Source organism: Pongo pygmaeus, chromosome 7, assembly GCF_028885625.2.
Source record: "Pongo pygmaeus isolate AG05252 chromosome 7, NHGRI_mPonPyg2-v2.0_pri, whole genome shotgun sequence".
In the NCBI taxonomy this organism is placed as follows: domain Eukaryota; kingdom Metazoa; phylum Chordata; class Mammalia; order Primates; family Hominidae; genus Pongo; species Pongo pygmaeus.
Window position 1 is genome coordinate 157,720,749 of NC_072380.2, and position 25,094 is coordinate 157,745,842.

The 25,094-nt window shown below is 47.3% G+C and overlaps 1 protein-coding gene across 4 annotated transcripts in view; it reads right to left on the reverse strand.

Moving 5' to 3' along the window:
- Window positions 1-2,895: 2,895 nt before the first annotated feature.
- Window positions 2,896-25,094, reverse strand: part of ZNF251 (zinc finger protein 251) — a 43,750-nt gene continuing 21,551 nt past the window's right edge. For 3 of the 4 annotated variants that reach the window (XM_054499378.2, XM_054499377.2, XM_054499374.2), the window contains one exon: window positions 11,672-14,136. In XM_054499378.2, coding sequence (XP_054355353.2) covers window positions 12,398-14,136 — 1,739 coding nt within the window. In that variant the 3' untranslated portion in view covers window positions 11,672-12,397. Of the gene's footprint in view, window positions 4,477-10,398; window positions 10,512-11,671; window positions 14,137-25,094 lie in introns of those variants that run through there. The other variant, XR_010127319.1, reaches the window with a different exon arrangement.

Consider the following 25,094-nt stretch of genomic DNA (forward strand, 5'->3'; position numbering starts at 1 on the left):
TTTGAGACCAGCCTGGCAACATGGTGAGACCCCATCTCTACAAATAAATAAAATTAGCCAGGCATGGTGGGAGGATCATTTGAACCCAGGAGGTTGAGGCTGGAGTGAGCCATGATTGCACTACTGTACTCTGGCCTGGGCAACAGAGCGAGCCTCTGTCCCAAAAATATATGTGTTAAAGATTACTTATATCTAGTTCATGCCCCCCAAAGGTAATTTGAATTGAAATAGTGATGCATACAATAAGGTCATTAAAGTAGAAACAGAAAATAAAGGATTATAAAGCCATTGATGGTAAGAGCAATTGATTTTGTGAACTTCAAATCATAGATATAACTGAATAGTTCGTTGTTTATACAAAATAGCTGTTGAAAAGTTTCTGACTGACTGGGTACAGTGGCTTATGCCTATAATCCCAGCACTTTTGGAGGCCAAGGCGGGCGGATCACTTGAGAACAGCCTGGCCAACATGGAGAAACTCTGTTTCTACCAAAAATACAAAAATTAGCCAGGCATGGTGGTGCACGCCTGTAATCCCAGCTACTCCAGTGAGTCAAGAGAATTGGTTGAACCCAGGAGGCAGAGGTTGCAGTGAGCTGAGATCACACCACTGCACTCCAGCCTGGGTGATGGAGTGAAACTCTTGTCTCAAAAAAAAAAAAGTTTCTGGTTAGATTTTTCCTCTAGGCGCAATCTGAGGAGAAAGGAGCAAAGCTTGGAGAGGAACACAGCTATGAAATGCATCCATCTGCCCCTCCTTCATCATCAGGCAATGGCACAACCTGAGCCAGGAATGACCCTCTATCTTCTGAGGCCTGAGGTGCAGAGAAGAGCAACCAGGCCCACATAATCTTCCAGGGTTCCACCCCTAGTCCTGGGTGTAAGAAGCAAGCTGTTGCCTTATATGTGTTAAAAAGAAGAGAGGGGCTGGGTGCAGTGGCTCATGCCTGTAATCCCAACACTTTGGGAGGCTGAGGCAGGAGGATCACTTGAGGCCAGGAGTTCAAGACTAATCTAGACTATGAAGTGAGACCCTGTCTCTACAAAAAAAAAGAAAAATTACAAATTAGTCGAGTGTGGTGGCCTGCACATGTAGTTCCAGATACTTGGGAGGCTGAGGCAGGAGGATCGCTTGAGCCCAGGAGTTTGAGTCTACAGTGAGCCACGACTGCACCACTGAACTCCAGTCTGGGTGATAGAGACAGCCTGGTCTCTAATTAAAAATTTTTTTCAAAAGGGAGGGGAGGGTAGACTCTTGAGTCTTGTCTACAATTCTGTACTCCTCTCAGGGAAAACGGACCTTACATTCATAGAAGGGGAGCCACAGCAGCTATTGTCACCAACAGGTACTTCTGTGCATCACTGATTTGTGTCTGGCTCACTGTCTTCCACTTGTCCTGTTATGCACACCATTGGATGCCAGGTTACACTTGCTAAGGTCGTAAGTGCCACAGGACTTGCAGTGAAGGGAAGGGTTGATTGGGGAAGAGGGGTGAGGAAGGTTTGGATGAAGGGCTAGAACTGGGCCTTGAAGGATTGACAAGATGATGGCAGAAGGAACACAGATGAGCTGGGAAGAGGCTGATTCCCTCGGATGCCATGGGGTTGGGAGTGTGACTGAGGACCGGGGCAGGACCGGGATCCTGCAGAGCCTGGCCTTGCAGGCTCTGCTGGGGAGTGTGTTCAGTCCTGGAGCCATGGGAGCTGTAGGATATTTTGAACCAGGAGGGTTTCAGAATTTCTCTTCAAGGCCATCTGGGTACGTGGACTGCGAAGCACCTGGCAGCTCCCTGTGCCCACGAAGTTACTGTGCTCCATGTTGTGCATGGCTCTTCTCCTCACCTGTCATCCAGGGGTGTCGTAGGTATGCTGCCCTGTTCCTCAGACCGTAAACTGGCTTCTTGATTACCCTCATGGCTCCTTTTCCTTCACATGAGATTTTATGGTTAAAAAAAAAAAAAAAAAAAAACCCATACAGCTTGTGGCTGAATGCTCTGGTCAAGGACCTGGGCCATAGCGCACTTGTACTGGGGAGATCAGCAGGGAGATTACTGACAGGCAAACTCACCTGCCCAGAGTCTGGACAGTGGCTCTGCAGGCTCTGATACCTGATTCCTCCCTCATACTGAGATGATCCCTACACTCCAGGAAGTGGACATAGAAGACCAGAAAGCCAGGGCACAGATTGAGCCCTGCTAGAGGCTAGATTCTTAACATGTGCCCGAAAGTTGTCAGCAACCCTGGTGTTGCCACTGGGATTGTACCTCCGTTTGTGCACAGGTCTTGAGGGAAGCTGGAGGAACAGAAACCAGAACATGGGGAGTGGACAGTGCCTGGACAGTATCTGTACATTTCTGGCTCTTTGTCTTTCCATTTTCTTTCCTCTAAGGCTTACAGTCCAAGCTGAATGTTAGTTTCCTCTGTGTTTCTCTAATGAATGATTAGGTTTCTGCTCACGAAATTAAAATCTCATTCTATGCCCTTCGGGACAATAAATTTAGAGTTGATGGAAGTTTAGAACGACTCCCAAATTATTCAGTAACACATTTAAAGACAGTCTCTTGTCTGTCCCTATGATGGCCAGCCACATTGAACATGAGAGCCTGGGGGGAGTAAAAAGAGGGTTTTGGAGTGGGACAGATGGATCTGGATCATAGACAATTTGTTCAACCTCAGCTTTCTTACCTGTGAAATGGTGATGTCAATCCTTACCTGGCAAACGCAGAGCACTTAGCACCACCTGGCACATAGCAGGTGCTCCATGAATGGCAGCTACTGTTACTGTGTCCGGAATTGGTTCCTTCCAGTTGGTTCGTGGTCTCACTGACTTCAAAAATGGAGCCACCGACCTTCACAGTGAGTGTTACAGCTCTTAAAGATGGCACGGACCCAGAGTGAGTAGCAGCAACATTTATTGTGAAGAGCGAAAGAACAAAGCTTCCACAGCATGGAAGAAGATCCGAGTGGGTTGTCCCTGCTGGCTGGAGGGTGGTCAGCTTTTATTTCCTTATTTGTCCCTGCTCATGTCCTGCCGATTGGTCCATTTTACAGAGTGCTGATTGGTCCATTTTACAAACCTCTAGCTAGCTCTACAGAGCACTGATTGGTGCATTTTACAAACCTCTAGCTAGCTACAGAGTGCTGACTAATGCATTTTACAATCCCCTTGTAAGACAGAAACGTTCTCCAAGTCCCTACTCGATCCAGGAAGTCCAGCTGGCTTCACCTCTCATTACCACCACAGTGGACTTTACTAGGCTAGTGGTCAAAAGCAACTTTATCTTTGTGACCAGGAGATAACTTTTTCCCCAAATGGGTGAAAAGACTAAGGTTCTGACATGTTGCTTCTGGGCTCCTGCTGTGGATATCATCAACCACAGCCACCTGGAAACATTCCCAAGATACCTATTTTTCCTACAGAGAAGTCAAGTTATTTTTCCTACCTTCGGTCCTTTGTTCTCATTCTCCAAGGAACTCAACAGTCCTGAGCAACACTGAGGTCTCAGGGGCCTAGTTCCATGAGGGACTCTGTGGCACCTGGCCCCTGGGTACCTCCCCTCCCACCCAGGGCCGCCCCAGCGGTTTCCATGCCCAGGGCGCCTCTTCCCTCTTCAACTGCCCCAGGGGCACCAGGGCCGCTTCTCACTCAACACTGTCTCTGGGTGACCTCGCGAGCTCAGTGGCATCACTGACTATCAAGACGCCCCAATTTGCATCTACATCACAGCATCTTCTGCCGGCTTTAGGTCCTGTCTTCACCAGGATGTCCCACAGTCGCTTCACACTAAGAGCCCAACTGGCCCCTTCCTTGCCGGGACCCCGAGCTCCCGTCGGGGACCGCTGAACCACCGAGTGGGCGGTCATCCGCGTGTCCCAGAGCGGACCAAGAGCAGGTGCGCAGACCTCTGCGGACGGCTACTGCCAGTGCGCTCCCACCAGGTTTCTGCCCGGGGTCACCGGCCACAGTGCTCCTTTCGGCCCCGAGGGACGCGCGGACTCGCCCCTGCTGCCCGCCCGGCGTAGCCTCAGCACATCCATGACCGTCGGAGGAGCCCCTAGAAGTGGCAGTGGGCGCAATGGTGGCGGCGTGTGGCGGGGCCACGCCCAGAAGCGCTCGCTCTCCCGGAGCGGTGGGGGAGGGCCGCTGCGCCCCGCACCCGAGTCTGGGCGTCCGCATTGCCGCGTGGTCGGCAAAGCGCGCCCGAGGGGGTGGGTAGGACAAAAGCGTGGGGAGGGGCCACGTCCCCGCTGCCCCAGCCAGGCGTTTCCTTGCCTCGCCTGGTCGTTCCTCTACGGCGGGAACGCGAGGCGCCCACAGGGGATGTCGCTAATGAGTCCGCGGGGCGACGCCGAGAGTGGCTTGAGGGGTCCCCGCAGGAGCCCCCGGCGCGCGCCTCTTCCAGTGCTTTCCACCTCATTTCTGGCCCAGTGCCTCGAGTGGGTAGAGGTCGAGGAATCCTTTGCCTCAAGCATCCCCTAAATGGGTCGGAAAGATCAAAGAGAAACGTTTCTGAGGGAAAACCTGGCGCCATCTCGTCAGCCACGTTTTCAGAGCATGCGTTTTCCGCGGGGTGGGAGCTGCCGTCTGACCATAGGTTTCTTGTGGCCCTAGATTCTTCAGCGCCTCAAACCTGGGGTTCCGGAAGCTGTAGCCCCCGTTTCAAAATCCGCCGGAAGCGCCTGACCCCCAGAAGTTGCGTTCTGCCCTGACCTGCGGGAGAGCAGGGGCCGCGCGGAGTTTCCGCGGGACTTCCTGCTGTGGAGGTTAAAGCACGGTTTGTCAAAACACCTTAGAACTTGCAATGCCAACCATTCGCGTCAGGGTGGGGTCCCCAGAAGCAGACTCTGAGGTGAGGCTTCCTGTAATCTCGGCTTATTGGGAGGCGCAGGCTGGGCCAGTGAGGACTGGGAGGAGGAGGAGGCCAGCCCGGGTGAGCGTCGTGCAGAGGCCGCGGGGTGACCGGGTCCAGTCCTGCAGGGGAGTCTGGAACACGCTTGGATCGGACCTCAGCGCCGTCCCGTCGGGGTGGAGGGAGCTGGGCCTTTTCTGCCTCAGCGGCTTTAGGACTGTACCAGGAAGAGGTGAGCAGCAGTGGCCCTCGACCCAGAGAAGCAGGGGCCACAGGGAACTGGGTGCAGGAAGGTGGTGAAGGGCCCAAAGGATGCGTGCATGGCCTCAGGAAGTGCCAGAAGAAAGCCTTAGTCTGAATTTGAGAATTTCTCCAGGTTTAACTTCTTGAGGGGGCGCCAAACTGTTTTCCACAGCAGCTGCCTCATTGTACATTCCCATTCTGCATCTGTTCATCCATACGTGTTCATACATGACAGTTTCTCCACATCCTTATCAACACTTGTTATTGGCCTTTTTTTTTTTAATCATAGCCATAGCTGGTGGGTGTGAAGTGGTGTCGCTTTGTGGTTTTGATTTATATTTCCTTGATAACTAATGATGTTAAGCATCACCTCACATGCTTAATGGCCATTTGTGTATCTTTGAAGAAATATCTATTCAAATCTTTTGCCCATTTAAAAATTACTTGTCTTTTTATTGAGTTGTAAGAGTTGTTTCTCTGTTCTGGATACAAGTTCTTTAGCAGATAGATGGTTTGCAGATATTTTCACCTACCGTGGGTTGTCTTTTCAGTTGTTTGTTTTTTGAGACAGAGTCTCACTCTGTCGCCCAGGCTGGAGTGCGATGGCGCGCCATCTTCGCTCACTGCAAGCTCTGCCTCCCGGGTTCACTCCATTCTCCTGCCTCAGCCTCCCGAGTAGCTGGGACTACAGACGTGCGCCACCATGCCTGGATGGTTTTCATTTTTTTTTTTTTTTTTTTTGTGAGACGGAGCCTCGATCTGTCGTCCAGGCTGGAGTGGAATGGTGCGATCTCGGCTCACCACAATCTCTGCCTCCTGGGTTCAAGCAATTCTCCTGCCTCAGCCTCCCGAGTAGCTGGGATTACAGGAACGTGCCACCACACCCAGCTAATTTTTGTATTTTTAGTAGAGACAGGGTTTCACCATGGTGGTAAAGCTGGTGTCAAACTCCTGACCTCGTGATCCGTCCAGCTCGGCCTCCCAAAGTGCTGGGATTACAGGTTGAGCCAGTGAGCCCAGCCAGTTTTTGTACTTTTAGTAGAGATGGGGTTTCAGCATGTTGGGCAGGCTGGTCTTGAACTCCTGACCTAAAATGATCCACCCGCCTCAGCCTCCCCAAGTGCTGGGATTACAGGTGTGAGCCACCACGCCTGGCTGTCGTCTTTTCACTTTCTTTTTTTTTTTGAGTCGGAGTCTGGCTCTGTTGCCCAGGCTGGAGTGCAATGGCGTGATCTCGGCTCACTGCAACTTCTGCCTCCTGGGTTCAAGCAAATCTGCCTTGGCCTCCTGAGTAGCAGGGATTACAGGTGCCTGCCACCACACCTGGCTAATTTTTGTATTTTTAGTAGAGACAAGATTTCACCATATTGGCCAGGCTGGCCTCTTGGCCAGGCTGGTCTCGAACTCCTGACCTGGTGATCCGCCCGCCTTGGCCTCCCAAAGTGCTGGGATTACAGGCGTGAGCCACCATGCCCAGCTCACTTTCTTGATGGTATCACTTGCAGAACAAAAGTTCTTAATTTTGATGAGGTCAATATTTCTCTTTTTATTTTGTCATTTGTGCTTTTGGTATCTCTTTCAAATAACCTGCTTTTGGTTTTCTTCATTGACTTTATTCTTTCCTTTTTAAAAATTTTCGTTTTCCCATTACTACTTCTTTCCTTAGGTTTACTCTAATATTCTTTGTCTAACTTCTTAAGTTGAACATTTAACTTCTTAGTATATTAATTTTTTTTTTTTTTTTTTTTAAGAGGCAGGGTCTTGCTTAGTCGCCCAGGCAGGAGTGCAGTGGTGCCATCATAGCTCACTACAGCCTCAGACTTCTGGGCTCAAGTAATCCTCTCACCTCAGGCTCCAAGTAGCTGGGACCACAAGCTCAAGCCACCATGACTGGCTGAGTTTTGTGTTTTTTGTAGGGACAGAGTCTCACTATGTTGCCGAGACTGGTCTCAAACTCCTGGCTTCAAGCAATCCTCCTGCCTCAGCTTCCCAAAGTGCTGGGATTGTAAGCTACTATGCCCAGCCTAATTTTTGATTTATAATTATGAAAGTACAATAGATTATTTGACAAAAGTTTATAAATTAATGAAGACTGGACTTAGACTGATTTTTTTTAAGCTCTAAGTTAATAGAAGTTGAAGGACAGTATTTTTAGTAGTGACGGGGTTTTGCCACGTTGGCCAGGCTGGTCTCGAACTCCTGACCTCAGGTGATCCGCCTACCTCAGCCTCCCAAAGTGCTGAGTTTACAGGCATGAGCCACCATGCCCGGCCTTAAGCATTCTTAAAGTTTTTATTTAATTTTGAACCTGACAAAAGAAGTATATATTTATCATGCACATGTTTTGAAATATGTATACATTGTGAAATGGCTAAATTGAGCTAATTAGCATATGCATACCTCACATACTTTTTTTATGGTGAGAAAAAAGCTACTCAAGGCAGTTTTGAAGAGTACAATACATTGTTATTAACAATAGTCACCATGTTGTACAGTAGATTTCTTGAACTTATTCTTCCTATTTACTTCCTCCAAAGGACACAAAGGAAATTTGGTATCCTTTGATCAACATCTCCCTGAGCTTTTTTTTTTTTTTGAAAGAGTCTCGCTCTGTCGCCCAGCTGGAGTGCAGTGGCGCGATCTCTGCTCACTGCAAGCTCCGCCTCCTGGGTTCACGCCATTCTCCTGCCTCAGCCTCCCCCGAGTAGCTGGGACTACAGGTGCCCGCCACCACGCCCAGCTAACTTTTTGTATTTTTAGTAGAGACAGGGTTTCACCATGTTAGCCAGGATGGTCTTGATCTCCTGACCTCGTGATCCACCCGCCTCAGCCTCCCAAAGTGCTGGGATTACAGGCGTGAGCCACCACGCCTGGCCTCCCTGAGCTTTTTATTTTGAAATAACTTCAAACTTAAAGAAGAGTTGCAATAATGCAGAGAACCTCCAAATAACCTTAACTCAGACTCACTAGTTCTTAACTGTTGCTATATTATTTCTCTTTCACTTTTTTCTGAACCATTTAGAAGTAGGCTTGAAAGAGTCATTTTGTCTATAATTTCCTACCTATGTTCCATATCTTCCTGTATTTCTTCCTGTTTCTTTTTGGGGGTGCAGAATATAGGACGAGACTTTTTTTCTTCATTTTAAAATATCTGATTCTAGATGTTTTTAGTATCTCCAGATGCTTGCTTGAGGATATTTACTTCTGTTGTGTTAGTTTTCTTCTGCTCCTTTGACTTCTAGTCACCTTGGGCTCCCAGGACTCCAGCTCCATCTCCATCTCCTAAACTTGTAGAGACTGCCAGCATCTCCTTATGCGCAGGTGGATTTTTCTCCTAGTCTGTCTTTATACAGGGGGTTCAACCCTTTGGGGTTCCAGCTTTAGACAGGGGCCCAGTTTCCAACCATCACCCTCAAGCCACCAGGTCTCAGTGTCTTCATGGGGGCTGTAAACGGGACCCAGAGCTGTCCTAGCATCAGTTTCCAGGTGGGAAGCTCTGACTTTCATTTCAGTCTTCATTTTTAGCCCCTGAGGTGTTCCCTCGCTCTCTTGGTGCTTAACCATGAATTTTCCTACTAACATCCTCAGTCCCAGGGTCCACAGCAAGTACATGTCAAAATAGCTGTTAGAGCCACACACGAGCCCTCCCATGCCCCAGTGCTTCCTTCCATTCTATGTAAATGTGACACCTGTGGGCCTCTTAAGGGAGGCATCATTGTGGGACCCTTCCAGTAGATTAGAAGGAGAAAACAATTTTAATGTACCCAATGTGCTCATGGACAGAGCAGAAGCAGAACACAAGGTTCACATTTACACAAAGCACATTCTTGGCACTGTTTCCTTTCTCTGCCTCCTTCACCTCTCTTCCTTCCTTCCCAAGTACATCCTAAGCACCTGTTCTGTATCATGTGCTGGAGATAAAAAGGTGCATAAGACAACATCTCTGACAGCAGAGAGTTCTCCGTAGAATGTAGGGTAACGAGGTAGAAAGTAAAATGTAAGTTGAAATGGTGGGGATATGAATGTTCTGCTGTGGGATACAAGAATAAGAGAGTTATTTTTTAGACGTGGGGGAGGTGTTTTTTTCCCCCATTTTAGAGCTGGAGAAAAAGAGACCCAAGAAGATTCAATGTTTTCCCTGAGGTCAGAGTGAATCCATTTCAGAGGGAGATAGGACCCTTCAGGCGAGCCTGTGCTATCCACTCCCTCTTTTATGTGGACCATTCCACACGGACCACACTAAGGCTGGCAATTCCCACACTTGGAAGAGGTTCTGTGATAAGAATTTTAATAATAAAGTGGGGGAGACAGAACCTGAGCAGGGGAATAAGCGCAGCAAATCACAGAATGGATGTTAAACCAAATGTAGCGGTGACCCCAAATTCCCTAAGAAAACAGTAGGGCCAGGCGCCGCGGCTCACGCCTGTAAGACCTGCACTTTGGAAGGCCAAGGTGGGTGGATCGCTTGACCCCAATAGTTCAAGACCAGCCTGGGCAACATGGTGTGACACCATCTTTACAAAAAATTAAAAAATTATCTGGGTATGGTGGTGTGTGCCTGTAGTCCCAGCTACTTGGGAGCTGAGGTCGGAGGGTTGCTTGAGCCCAGGAAGTCAAGGCTGCAGTGACCTGTGATCGCTTCACTGCACTCCAGCCTGGGTGATAGAGTGAGACACTGTCTCAAAAGAAAAAAAGAAAACAAAGATGGAATGAGAGATTAACTAAGGAAGGCTCCTTGAAGGGGGGAAATATTTCAGTTAGACCTGGAGGGAATGAAGAGTAGATTTGAGAGATTCTTGGCCAGGCATGGTGGTTCACGCCTGTAATCCCAGCACTTTGGGAGGCCGAGGCGGGCGGATCACGAGGTCAGGAGATCGAGACCATCCTGGCTAACACAGTGAAACCCCGTCTCTACTAAAAAATACAAAAAATTAGCTGGGCATGGTGGTGGGCACCTGTAGTCCCAGCTACTTGGGAGGCTGAGGCAGGAGAATGGTGTGAACCCGGGAGGTGGAGCTTGCAGTGAGCAGAGATCGCGCCACCACACTCCAGCCTGGGTGACAGAATGAGAGTCCATCTCAAAAAAAAAAAAAAAAAGAAAGAAAGAAAAATAGATTCTTGCAGGTAGAGTCTGAGAATTGAAAATCAGAGGCCGGGCGTGGTGGCTCACACCTGTAATCCTAGCACTTTGGGAGGCTGAGGAGGGCAGATTATGGGGTCAGGAGTTTGAGACCATCCTGGCCAACATGGTGAAACCCCATCTCTAAGAAAATTACAAAAATTAGCTGGGCGTGGTGGCACATACCTGTAGTCCCAGCTACTCGGGAGGCTGAGGCAGAATTGCTTGAATCTGGGAGGCAGAGGTTGCAGTGAGTTGAGATTGTGCCACTGCACTCCAGCCTGGGTGACAGCACAAGACTTTGTTTCAAAAAAAGAGGAGAAAAAAAAAAAGAATTGAATATCAGAATTTCAGAGGTGATCACACTCTGAGAAACTACTACAGTGTTATTCAAACTTCCCAATGAAACTCTTTAAATAGAGGCTTACTGATCAAACCATGGTCAGTAGAAGAATGCAAATTAAAACCATGGATACCACTACATCTCCACTAAAATAGCTAGAATATTAAAAAATGGACAATACTGCTGGGCACATTGGCTTACGCCTGTAATCCCAGTGCTTTGGGAGGCTGAGGTGGGCGGATCACCTGAGGTTGGGAGTTCGAGACTAGCCTGACCAACATAGAGAAACCCCGTCTCTACTAAAAATACAAAATTAGTCGGGCGTGGGGGTGCATGCCTGTAATCCCAGCTACTCAGGAGGCTGAGGCAGGAGGATCGTTTGAATTGAACCCGGGAGGCGGAGGTTATGGTGAGCCGAGATTGTGCCATTGCACTCCAGCCTGGGCAACAAGAGCAAAACTCCGTCTCAAAAACAAAACAAAACAAAACAAAAAAAAAACCGACAATACCAAGATCTGGTGAGGATTCAAAGCAACTAAACTCACACATCATCAGTGGGGATGTACAACTGACTTTGTAAAACAGTTTGGCAGTTTCTTAAAATGTTAAACATAAGCTTAGCATGTGACCCAGCAATCCCACAGGAGTGGGATTGCCCAAGATAACTGAAAAGTTTCAGTTACCCAAGAGAACTGAAAAGTTAGATTCACAAAACAGTCTGTAGTTGATACACAGTGATGGCAGCTTTAATCATAGTTGCCCATACTGAAAATGCCCAAATACCCTTCCATGGGTGAACGGATAAACAAATGGCTCCATCCATACAATGGAATGCTACTTGGTGTAAAAAAGCACTCTACATAGGCAATATGGATGACTCCAATGCATCATGTTCAGTAAAAGAAGCCACATGCAAACAGCTGCACACTAATTCTGGAAATGGTGAGGCGATGGATAGAGGATAGAAAACAAACCAGTGGTTTCCACAGACAGGGGTCGAGGAGGGGTTGACCACAAGAGTGCACAAAGGAATTCTGGGTGGTGATGAAGATGTTCAATGTCTGGAATGTGGTGGTGGCACAATTGTATGTTTTTGTCAAAGCCCAAAGAACTATACACTAAAAAGAGTAAATTTTATTGTTTATAAATTATGCTTCAATAAACCTGCCTTTAAAAAATTTTTTATCAGTAATTACAAAAGTGGAGATATTTGGTAGGCCCCTGCTTTCTTGGCCCCTAAGGTCCCTCTCTCTGTTAAACTGTAGAGCTCCTTAGAACCAAAACCAAACCAACTTTCATTTTAATGAAAATGAAATGCAAAAACTGGGGCTCCAAGCAAGGAAGAAACATCTACCTGCAGTTCCTCTGGGGGTTGGTGGGAGAGGTGGTGGAGAGAGTAAGGCTAAGCCCCTCAAGCAGGCCCAAGTTCTCTGTACCACACTTGGAGGCAGGTGTATGGGAGTGAAAGTGGATGTTCTCAGCCACAAGCCTGGGCCTGGATAGGAAACGAAGGATAAGACTGGAAGGATGTCAGGTCGGGTAGACCCAGAGCACCAGCTGGGCTCACTTTTCACACCCTCCATCCATTTGTCATGAGTATCCGGATACAGCACCACACGGTTCAACTCCTGAGCACAGCAGTGACCTTTACACAGACAGCCTGATTTCCCAGAATGAATTCTCGTGTTTACTTCCAGATTTAATGACTTTGACTTTAGTAGTCATCTGAACTATTTATTTTACTTTGCCAGTAATATTTAGACCTTATTTACCTTTCATTATGCCATCTTATCTTCCAATGTAAAGTGAACAGTTGCTAAATTGTCTTCTGCATTTATCACATTAAAAATGTCTTTCTGGGAAAATCTTCTTGATATGAATAAAGTATCTTTTAGATCCATCATTTAAAGCAGGTTTCTCTCCAACATGAGTCTGCTGAGGTGGTGTGAGCTGTGAACTCTGGCTGAAGGGTTTCCCACACACACTGCAATGACGTGGTTTCCGACCAGTGTGAGTTACCTGATGTTGAACAAGGGTTGAATTTCCACTGAAGGCGTTTCCACATTCTTGACATTTATAGGGCTTTTCCCCAGCATGCACTATCTGATCTTCAGTGGGTTGTGAGGTGGGACTGAAAGCTTTTCCATATTCATTACATCCAAAGGATTTCTCACCAGTGTGAATTGTCCAGCGCAGAATGAGATTTGCACCATGGTTAAAGTCTCCGCTGTGCTTCTCTCCAGTGGGAATCTGTCTATCTGCTGTGAGGCTGGAGCCATGAACAAAGGCTGGACCACGTTTTCCGCACTTACGAGTCTCTCCACTGTGAATTTTCTGATGCTGAATGAGGGTTGACCTCCGGCTGAAGGCCTTCCCACAGTCACCACATTCATAGGGCTTCTCTCCAGTGTGAACTCGCTGATGTAGGGTGAGTTGGGAGCTCTGGCTGAAAGCTTTCCCACATTCAACGCATTGGTAGGGCTTCTCCCCAGTGTGAACTCTTCGATGCTGAACAAGAGTGGAACTCCGACGAAAGGCTTTGCCACACTCATTACAAACATAGGGTTTTTCTCCTGTGTGAATCCTTACATGTTCAGTAAGATGAGAGTTAAAACCAAAGGCTCTACCGCATTCATGACATACATAGGGTTTCTCTCCGGTATGAACCCGATGATGGAGGAAAAGGCTTGAGCTCTGACTGAAGGCCTTCCCACACTGATTGCATTTATGAGGCTTCTCTCCAGTGTGAATTCTCTCATGCTGAATAAGGCTGGAACTTCGACTGAAGGCCTTCCCACAGTGACTGCATTCATGCGGCTTCTCTCCAGTGTGAATTCTCTGATGCTGAGTTAACTGGGGGCTCTGGCTAAAGCCTCTTCCACATTCATTACACTTGTAGGGCTTCTCTCCTGTGTGAATTATCCGATGTTGAATAAGAGTTGAGCTTCGACTGAAAGCCTTCCCACACTCACCACAGCCAAAGGGTTTTTCTCCAGTGTGAATTCTCCGATGAAGACGGAGGTGAGAATTGAGTCCAAAAGTTTTCCCACATTCATCACATTTAAATGGTTTATTTCCAGTGTGAATGTGATGGTGCAGAACAAGATTTGAGCTGTGAGTAAAGGCTCGCCCACACCGGCCACATTCGTACGGCTTCTCCCCAGTGTGACTTCTCTGGTGTCTACTTAGGTCTGAATTATATTTGAAGGTTTTGCTGCATATATCACATTTAAAGACCCTCTCTCCTGTTTTATTTCTTTGAAGTCTAACAACATTTTGGTTCAGATTCAAGTTTCTATCAAATGCACTACACTCTTGGGTTCTTTCTCCCAAAGATCTTTCCCTACCCACGGTAGCTTCTGTTAAAACTCTCTTGTGAATACTGGGTTTGTTCAAACTCTGCCCGGCAGAATTTCCCAGGTGCTCTTCGAGTTTGCCCTCACGGCCCCACGCTTCCCGAAACTCAGCTGCCTGTGCATTATCCGTTAAGAGTCTTCTTGATACAAATTCTGGGTTTTTTACTTCTTCGGAAAATTTTTGGTTTAAAATAGATAGTTCCTTCTTGGTCCCAACCTCGGAATCTGTTAAAGAAAATTATAAATGAATTACTAGAGAAAAACATCCATCAGGGATAATGTCCATAATGTGGTAGAAGCTCCTATAAACCATCATGCAGAAGGCAGATGCTCTAATAGGAAAAGATGTGAAAGGCAGAATTCAAAAGTAAAGATGGGATGGCCAATCAACAGGATAAAAATATTCAAGTTCATTAGTTATCAAAGTAGTCAAATCAAAACAAATTATGATTTTTCACCTATCAAATTGGCAAATTATTCAACAAATATTTAGAAGGCCAGGCATGTTCTAGTTAAGGAATATACAGGAAGATATAGTCTCCGATCTCATGACGCTTATGTTCTACTCAATTAGATAGCAAGTAAGTTCTTAAAAATAATGATACACCATGTGACAGAAACTGTATATGTGTTATTGGCCCCAACCTAGTCTACATGGTCAGAGAAAATGCCAGGAGTGAGGTTCAAGCTGAAACCCGACAAAAGAAGTAAGTTAGCAGTGACAGACAGGAAGGCCTCGGCCTGGTTGTGATGCACAAAAATATCTATCGAGTTCCTGATTTAAAGAATCTGGGCCAGGGCCAGACGCGGTGGCTCACGCCTGTAATCCCAGCACTTTGGGAGGCCGAGGCGGGCAGATAACAAGGTCAGGAGATCAAGACCATCCTGGGTAACACGGTGAAACCCCGTCTTTACTAAAAATACAAAAAAATTAGCTGGTCGAGGTGGCGGGCACCTGTAGTCCCAGCTACTCGGGAGGCTGAGGCAGGAGAATGACCTGAACCCGGGAGACGGAGCGAACCCTGGAGGCAGAGCTTGCAGTGAGCTGAGATTGTGCCACTGCACTCCAGCCCGGACAACAGAGCAAGACTCCGTCTCAAAAAAAAAAAAAAAAAAAAAGAAAGCAACAATCATGCTGTGTACTGTTGGTGGGACTGTAAATAAATGACTTTTTTTTGAGATAGTGTCTTGCTCTGTTGCCCAGGCTGGAGTGCCACAGTGCAACCACAGTTCACAGCAGCCTTGACCTCCCAGGCTCAAGCAATCTTCCTGCCTCAGCCTCCCAAGTAGCTGAGACTACAGGTGCAGGCCACTGTGCCTAGCCAAAATGTAACTTTTTAAAAAAGTTGACAATATGTAGCCAAAAAATTGATATATCACACACCCTTTGTCCCCCAAACTACTCTCCTAGGACTTATCCTAAGTGGACTGCCATATGTATGTGGAAATGAGTACAATGATGCCCGCTGCATTTTGTAATTGGGGGGAAACAAGGAAGAATCCAAATGTCCAAAAACGGGGCTGTTTAAACCCAGTAAAGACTATTCACATAATGGAATACAATTCTACCATTATTATAATAGAAAGATATATAATTAAATGAAAAGCTCATATTACAAAGTGAAGAATCAGATTCTAAAATTATATGCACAGCATAAACCAACTTTTATTGAACATATATATGTAAGATAGTTGCTATTTCTTCCTTAACTGTTTAGTACAAGTTGGTGAAGCCATCTGGGCTTGGCATTTTTTCTGAGGAAGGGTTTTAAATTATGAGTCAATTTATCTAGCACTTAAATAATTATGTATCCACCACCACCTTTTTTCTTTCTTTCTTGTTTTTTTTTTTTGAGACAGAGTTTCACTCTTGTTGCCCAGACTGGAGTGCAATAGCACGATCTCGGCTCACCACAACCTCCGCCTCCTGGGTTCAAGCGATTCTCCTGCCTCCAAGCGATTCTCCTGCCTCAGCCTCCCAAGTAGCTGGGATTACAGATGCTCACCACCACGCTTGGCTAATTTTTTGTAATTTTAATAGAGACGGGGTTTCACCATGTTGCCTAGGCTGGTTGCAAACTCCTGAGCTCAGGCAATCCGCCCGCCTCGGCCTCCCAAAGTGCTGGGATTACAGGTGTGAGCCATCGCACCCAGCCTCTTTTTTTAAAAGACAGGGGCTTGCTCTGTTGCCAGGGTGGAGTACAGGGTTGTGATCACAGCTCACTGCAGCCTTGAACTCTTGGGATCAAGTGCTCCTCCCACTTCAGGTTCCCGAGTAGCTGGGACTACAGGTGCGCACCACCTGTAGTCTGGCTAATTGCTTATTTTTTTGTAGAGACAGGGTCTCACTGTGTTGCAAGGCTTGTCTCCAACTCTTGACCTCAAGCAATCCTCCTGCTTCAGCCTCCCAAAGTGCTGGGATTACAGGTGTGAGCCACTGTACTCAGCTCAATATATCTTTTTATGATAGTCTGAAATATCTAGGTGGTGCCTTTTTATGATAGTCTGAAATATCTAGGTGGTGCCTCCTTTTTCATTTTGGTTATTTGTTCATTCTGTTTTATTCTTCATCAGTTACATCCAGAAAACAGAAAGAGATGCTACATGCTCCAACAGTGTATGTGAGGTTAATTCATCTTTGATACCAAAATTTGACAACAGTATGAGAAAACAATATTGAAGGCTGATCTCATTCACAATGATGGATGTAAAATCCCTAAACAAAATTTTCAGAAGCCAAATCCTGTCATATATGTAACAAGGATAACACATCATCAACAAGTGGGTTTATTTCAAGAATGCGAAGTTAGGCTGGGCGTGGTGGCTCACACCTGTAATCCCAGCACTTTGTGAGGCCCAGGAGGGCAGATCACTTGAGGCCAGGAGTTTGAGACCAACTTGGCCAACATGGTGAAACCCCATTTCTACCAAAAATACAAAAATTAGCTGGGCGTGATGATCCTCACCTGTAGTCCTATCTACTCGGGAGTCTGAGACAGGAGAATCGCCTGAACCCAGGAGGCAGAGGTTGCAGTGAGCTAAGATCGTGCCACTGCACTCCAGCCTGGGCGACAGCAAGACTCTGTCTCAAAAAAAAGAAAAAGAATGCAAAGTTAGTATAGTATTAGAAAATCAGGCCAGGCACAGTGGCTCACATCTGTTATCCCAGCACTTTGGGAGGCAGAGGTGGGCAGATCACTTGAGGTCAGGAGTTCAAGACCAGCCTGGCCAACATGGCAAAACCCCATCTCTACTAAAAAATATGTAAAAATTAGCCAGGTATGGTGGCGCATACCTATAGTCGCAGCTACTCAGGAGGCTGAGGCAGGAGAATTGCTTGAACTAGGAGGCGGAGGTTGCAGTGAGCCAAGATTGTGCCACTGTACTCCAGCCTGGGCGACAGAGTGAGACTCTGTCTCAAAATAATAATAATAAAAATAAAGACTATTAGAAAACTTAGCCAGGCATGGGCCGGGCGCGGTGGCTCACGCCTGTAATCCCAGCACTTTGGGAGGCCAAGGCGGGCGGATCACGAGGTCAGGAGATCGAGACCATCCTGGCTAACAAGGTGAAACACTGTCTCTAATAAAAATACAAAAAATTAGCCAGGCACAGTGGCGGGTGCCTGTAGTCCCAGCTACTCGGGAGGCTGAGGCAGGAGAATGGTGTGAACCCGGGAGGTGGAGCTTGTAGTGAGCCGAGATTGTGCCACTGCACTCCAGCCTGGGCCACAGACCAAGATTCCGTCTCCAAAAAAGAAAAAAAAAAAGAAAACTGAGCCGGGCATGGTGGTGCACACCTGCAGTCCCACCTACTCAGGAGGCTGAGGTGGGAGGATCACTTTAGCCCAGGAGTTTGACATTACAGTGAGCTATGATGGTGCCACTGCACTCCAGTATGGGCAAAAGAGTGAGGCTCTGTCTCTGAAAAAAATTTTTTTTTAGTGAAAGAACCCAAACATGAAAGACTGTATGCTGCAAAATTCCATTTATAAAAAGTTCAAAACCAAGCAAAACTCAGTGATTATCCCTGGGGCAGTAGTGCCTGGCAAGGACACCACTAGGCTTCTGTAGAGCTGATAATGTTTTGTTTCCTAATCTGTGCTGGTTCCATGGCTGGGTCCGATTTGTGAACATTCAATAAACAATACAATTTGTGTACATAGTCCCTAACAAGAGAGGCAGCCTGTCCTTTGAAGCTTTGAAGCCAGGCACTGCCTTCTCTCTAGCTATGGAAGTCCTACATGGCATCTTCTTGCAATAGAAGGCTGTTTTGTCTACACTGAAAATCTATTATTCAGTGTAGCCACCTTCGTCAATCATCTTAGCTACGTCTTCTGGACAACTTGCCGCAGCTTCTCCATCAGCAGTGGCTGCTTCACCTTGTGCTTTTGTTATGGAGACTGCTTCTTTCCTTAACCCTCATGAACCAACCTCTGCTAGCTTCAAGGTTTTCTTCTGCAGCTTCCTTACCCCTCTCAGCTTTCACATAATTGAAGAGAGTTCAGGCCTTGCTCTAGAGATGAAGCTTTGGCTTAAGGGAATGTGTCTGGTTTGATCTTCTATCCAGACAGTTTGAGGGGGACTGAAACTGTCTCCATATCAGCAATAAGGCTGCTGTACCTTCTTGTCATTCATATGTTCACTAGACTAGCACTCTCAATTTCCTTCAAGAACTTTTCTTTTTACTGTTATTTTCTTTTTGAGATAGCGTCTCACTCTGTCACCCAGGCTGGAGTGCAGTGGTGTGATCGTAGCTCACTGCAGCCTCAAACTCCTGGGCTCAAGCGATCCTCCTGTCTCAGCCTCCTGAGAAGCTGGGACTACAGGCTTGATCCACCACGCCTGAAGAAGTTTTGCTTTGCATTCACAACTTAGCTAACAGATGCAAAAGGCATGGCTTTGGCTTGTCTCAACTTTCACCTTTGGCCTGTCTCAGTTTTCACCACACCTTCCTTACTAAGCTTGGTCATTTCTAACATTTGCAATAAAGCGAGAGGCATGTGACTCTTCCTTTCATTTGAACACTTATAGGCCATTCCAGGGTTATTAATTGGCCTAGTTTCGATATTGCTGAGTCTCAGGGGATATGGAGGCCCTAGGACAGGCAGAGAGGTAGGGAATGGCTGATCAGTGGGTCAGGATACCCAACATTCACTGATTAAGCTCACCATCTCATACGGGCAGAGTTCATGGTGCTCTTAAACAATTACAATAGCAACATTAAAGATCACAGATCACAGAGCACCATAACAAATATAAAAAAAAGGTTTGAGGCCAGGCGCAGTAGCTCACGCCTGCAATCCCAGCACTTTGGGAGGCCGAGATGGGCGGATCACGAGGTCAGGAGATCGAGACCATCCTGGCTAGCACGGTGAAACCTCGTCTCTACTAAAAATACAAAAAATTAGCTGGGCGTGGTGGCGGGCGCCTGTAGTCTCAACTACTTGGGAGGCTGAGGCAGGAGAATGGCGTGAACCCGGGAGGCGGAGCTTGCAGTGAGCCGAGGTTGCGCCACTGCACTCCAGTCTGGGCGACAGAGCGAGACTCCATCTCAAAAAAAAAAAAAAAAAAAGGTTTGAAATACTGCAAGAATTATCAAAATGTGACACAAAGAAGTGAGCATGTGCTGTTGAAAATGGCACTGACAGACTTGCTCAGACCAAGGTTGTCACAAACCTTCAATTTATAAAAAAATGTTGGCTGGGTGCAGTGGCTTGCGCCTGTAATCCCAACACTTTGGAGGCCCAGGGGGGCGGATCACCTGAGGTCAGAAGTTGGAGACCATCTTGGCCAACATGGTGAAACCCTGTCTCTACTAAAAATACAAAATTAGCCAGGCATGGTGGCGGGCGCCTGTAATCCCAGCTACTTGGGAGGCTGAGGCAGGAGAATCACTTGAACCCAGGAGGTGGAGGTTGCAGTGAGCTGAGATTGCGCCATTGTACTCCAGCCTGGGCGACAAGAGCAAGACTCCATCTATGAAAAAAAAAAAAAAAAAAAAGCAGTATCTGCAAAGCCACAACAAAGTGAAGTGGAATAAAATGAAGTGTGCCTGACCTATATTCATATTAAAATTTAAAAATACGAGTTCACTCCTAAAGCTCCTGGTTATAAAAGTTAAAAGAAAAATTGGGGGAAAAAACGAAAAAAAATTTTTGTGTCGTTTTTCTCCATGCGTAGCGCCCTTTTAGCAGCATATAAGATTCCTTTTAAATGTCAGGGTCCTCCCTGATGTCTCATACCAATGTAACTGCACGCTTAAAAATAGATCTCTTGGGATGGGCATGGTGGCTCGTGCCTGTAATCCCGGCACTTTGGGAGGCTGAAATGAGAGAAGAGCTTGAGCCCAGGAGGTGGAGGCTGCAGTGAGCTGAGACTGCACCTCTGCACTCCAGCCTGGGCAGCAGAGTGAGACCCTGTCTCTGAAAAACCAAAACCAAAACCAAAACAGATCTCTCATCAGGCTATCAACATGTTACATGTGTTTTTTGTGACTACTTCAGATAAAGATGTTCAATTGTAACAGTTTCTCAACATTGCAGGCAGGGCTGAGCCCACCCAGGGCTGGCGGTGTTCCCAGGAGCGGGTGCCCTTACCCACCAACTCGAGGCCGCTCACTCACTGTGCAGCTGTATGGCAGGCCCAGCGGTGCCTCTCCCTTCGTACATCACCAGAATCGGCTGAAAAGCGCCAAAAGAGAACTCAGAAAACAAACAGGTAAGTGGAGAGGCCATGTTTTATCCACCTGGCCTAAAGGATCCTCCAGGCGCGGGGACCAGAGCACCAATCCCTGGACTGAAAGAGCAGCAAGGGTGGGCTCTGCTGCCGCCCAGAGGCCTCCCGTGGTAAGACAGCCACGGAAAGCACAGCACGTGATGCTGCGACGGGTCATCCCAGGGGTGACACTGGCATGTGACGCTGTGACGAGGCATCCCGGGGCAGGGCCCTGCCAACGGACCCCCAACAAACACGACTGAAACTCAGCCTGGATACAAAGTCCACATGGAGACACTGCCAGAGACGCCTGCCGGGCCAGGTCAGACACCGCGGTAGGGGAGGACGGGACGGAGCCTCTGGCTCCCGGGGGTGCCCATCACTAACCTCCTTTTTGGACACCCCCGATACACACTCGGAACTTCTAAAGCAGGGCACCTGTGCTCACCACTGCCCCTTCAAAGACGAACAAACAAAAACAGAATCATCTTTTCCCAGCTGGCTGACAAGCTCTTACTCAAGATCTCATGCGATTCAGACACCCAGTGGCGGTCGTGGGAACCGCCCCCATCAGAGGAGATAGCAGCACCTCGGGTAGTGTGTTGCGCAGCCACATGGGATTAAGACTGAAGACGAACTCTCCTCCAACTGCCCCAACAGGACTTAAATGCTTCCAGATGATGGCTCCTCCGGAGCACCGAGGAAGCCCCACGATGTTAGGGTTCACTACACTGACATCATCCATGGGATGCCTGGGCCACGAGCTAAGGCCACCTTGCTTCCTGGTCTAGCACAAACCACACACAGGAGCCTTGCTCCCCTGCAAGTTTAGAATATCTCAATCAACACTTTAGTCAAAATGACCACAAACAGTGGCTATCAGAACCACAGTTTCACGAAACTACACAGTTCTTTGTCTTCCTCCAGCTACAAAAGTGTGTGTTTCCTCAATGGCATACTGTGTACTGATGGAACTTTCTGGGCAACAATAACATTATATATCTTGATAGAGGTTTGGTTTACACAAGTGTGTCTATTTGTTAAAACTCAGCAAATTCACACTTAAGATTTGTGCACTTCATTTATATTATTTTCACCTCAAAAGAAAAAACTGTAAACAAACACTGATCTCCAATTAATGACACATATGTATTTAAAGGAAGCGTCCTGTTAGTGCTGCTTCTTGGTTATTTTATGCATCTTATGTATGCATTTTGAGACAGGGTCTTGCTCTGTTGCCCAGGCTGGAGTGCAGTGGCACGATTTCTGCTCAGGGCAACTTCCGCCTCCCAGGTTCAAGCAACTCTCCTGCCTCAGCCTCCTGAGGAGCTGGGATTACAGGCGTGAGCCACCACGCCCTGCTGATTTTTGTATTTTCAGTAGAGACAGAGTTTCACCATGCTGGCCAGGCAGGTCTCAAACTCCTGACTCCAGGTGATCCACCCACCTCGGCCTCCCAAAGTGCTAGGATTACAGGCATGAGTCACCATGCCTGGCCCAATAATTTTAAAAGTAAAAATAAAATTAAATTCAATAAAGGACATTTCCTGACAGCTGCATTTTTTTTTTTTTTTTAATAGAGTCTTTCTCTGTCACCCAGGCTGGAGTGCAATGATGCGATCTCAACTCACTGCAACCTCTGCCTCCCAGGTTCAAGTGATTCTCATGCCTCAGCCTCCTGAGTAGCCGGGACTATAGGCATGCACCACCATGCCCGGCTAATTTTTTATTTTTTTTATAAAGACGGGGTTTACCATGTTGGCCAGGCTTGTGTCAAACTCCTGGCCTCAAGTGATCCGCCCACCTCAGCCTCCCAAAGTGTTGGGATTACAGGCGTGAGCCACTGTGCCCAGCCTTTAATTTACTTTAAAAGCAAAAACAAAGTAAGTAGATGATGGGTCTGGTAGAGGAATAGTGGGATAGGGAAACATGATTTCCAAGCATGATAAATGTTAACACAGAACCTCGGTGGCGGGTGTATGGGTCTTCACTATAAAGTTCTTCCAAATTTGATGTATGTCTGAAATCTTCCATAACATGCTGGGGGAAAAGTGCTGTACATCAGTTCTAGATAATCCAAAACCTATGCACGACTGACAGGTCATAGTAAAAAGACGAGTTGGCCAATTACATTAGACTGAGCCAAGCTGGGCGCGGTGGCTCACACCTGTAATCCCAGCATTTTGGGAGGCCGAGGCGGGGGAATTACGAGGTCAGGAGATCGAGACCATCCTGGCTAACACGGTGAAACCCCGTCTCTACTAAAAATACAAAAAATTAGCCGGGCGTGGTGGCAGGCGCCTGTAGTCCCAGCTACTTGGGAGGCTGAGGCAGAAGAATGGCGTGAACCCGGAAGGCGGAGCTTGCAGTGAGCCGAGATCGTGCCACTGCACTCCAACCTGGGCGACAGAGTGAGACTCCGTGTCAAAAAAAAAAAAAAAAAAAAAAAACAGTCCACATAGTAGACAATGGGTTTTCCAAGCTGGGCAAGGTACATTTAATCAGTAAATCAGTTTCACATCATGTATCGTGATGTTTCAATGTGAGACATAAAAACAATGGCTTGAAACTTGTATGTATCATATGTGATTTTGAAATGAACACCTTGAATAGCACTAATTTTTATTTGTGATATTTTTCTATAACAAAACAAGTAGCACTAGGAAAAGAGGTTTTATTTTGTAAACGATCATTTGTGACCTCAGACACACTCTGGCTAATATTTTAATAAGCTCACAGCAGATTAATTCTGAGATCATGGATGAGGGGTGGTGCATGTTGAGATTTAAATTGGCATAAAGCTGCATACTTTTTGTCTAGCTGTTTGATTTCATTTTTTAATATAGTGTGCCAATTTTGTGACTGTTACCATGTGAAAGTCCTGTTGAAATGAACAGTTATGTCTGCCCCACAATCAAGAATGTATGTGTAAAGTGTGAATAAATCTCATATCAAATGTCAAACTTTTACATGTGAATGATTTTCTCAGAGAACATAGAAAAGTCAATAAAATCCTCTTAATTTTCAAAAAAAAAAAACAAACAAACAAACAAAAAAAACATTAGACAGCCTTAGAACCTATCAGACCTCAAAAACAAACCACAGTAGGTAACTTAATACTAGCAGCAGTAATAATTTGCTTGTATGTAATAAATTGTTGATAAAGGCCAGTCGGGGTGGCTCACACCTGTAATTCCAGCACTTTGGGAGGCCGAGGCAGGTGGATCATCTGAGGTCAGGAGTTTGAGAGCAGCCTGGCCAACATGGAGAAACCCTGTCTCCACTAAAAATACAAAAATTAGCTGGGCGTGGTGGCATGTGCCTGTAGTCCCAGCTACACAGGAAGCTGAGGCAGAAGGATTGCTTGAACCAGGGAGGCAGGGGTTGTAATGAGCCGAGATCGTACCACTGCACTCCAGCCTGGGCAACAGAGCGAGACTCTGTCTCAAAACAAAACAAAAAGGTTGATAAAATATTACTTAAGTCGGGTGTGGTGGCTCACGCCTGTAATCCTAGCACTTTGAGAGGCTGAGGTGGGAGGATCGCTTGAGGCCAAAAGTTTGAGACCTGCCTGGGCAAGATGTTGAGACCCCACCTCTAAAGCAGACCACAGTGCAGCAGGCCTGTTTCTGAGCTGCCTCTGCATGCGCTATGCTCTTTGACATGAGCTCCTGCTGCCATGAGGCCTCTGGCCGCGGCCTGAGTTCCCAACCCCTCCCTCTTAGTCCCTGTGGGTCAGAGGCCACCGCTACAACCCCACCTGCACACAGCTGCTTGACTGGACGCAAAACCTGGACTGATCATGGAGCAGGAGCCCTCCTTGGATGTGTTTGCTTCAAACTCTCCACCCCTCTTCTCCATCTGGGCTTCCACCCACACCCTGGAACCCAGGAAGGCAGATGCCCCAGATCCTCGCCCTCCATCCTCTCCTTGCGCCGACCTCCATGTAGCCTTCAGGCGTGCCCCCAAGACCTATACGTAAGAAAATCTTTATCTTCCATCTTGTTTCTGATCACTGAAGAGGTTTTCTCAAGAGAAACAAAAGAAAAAAGAAAGAAAGAAAAAACCCTGGAACAGCTAACACCGCTGCTGGGAGGGAGCGCATCCATGCTTAGCACGAGATGCTTCAGCTGTGCCTGGCTGACTAAAATCACTGCCAGTGGGGACAACTACATGTGGGAAGACAGAGATGCCGCTAGGGTCTGTCCTGCAGCCGGCAGAATCTTAGGCTGCACGTGCCAGATGCCTAAACTGTGCACCCTGAATGGCTGTTGGGCAGGTAAGGGTGGCTCTGTGTTCCGGAAATCCTGACCCAGGAGGCGCCCACTCAGACCACAGTCCCTCTGTTGGGACCTTCCCATGCCACACCTGCCTGGTGTTTTCCTTTGTCCCAGTGCTGAGCCGAGGGGAGCTCCTGGCTGTAAGGACACCTCCCGTGGCGTTCACAGGTATCCAGGTCTACTGCAG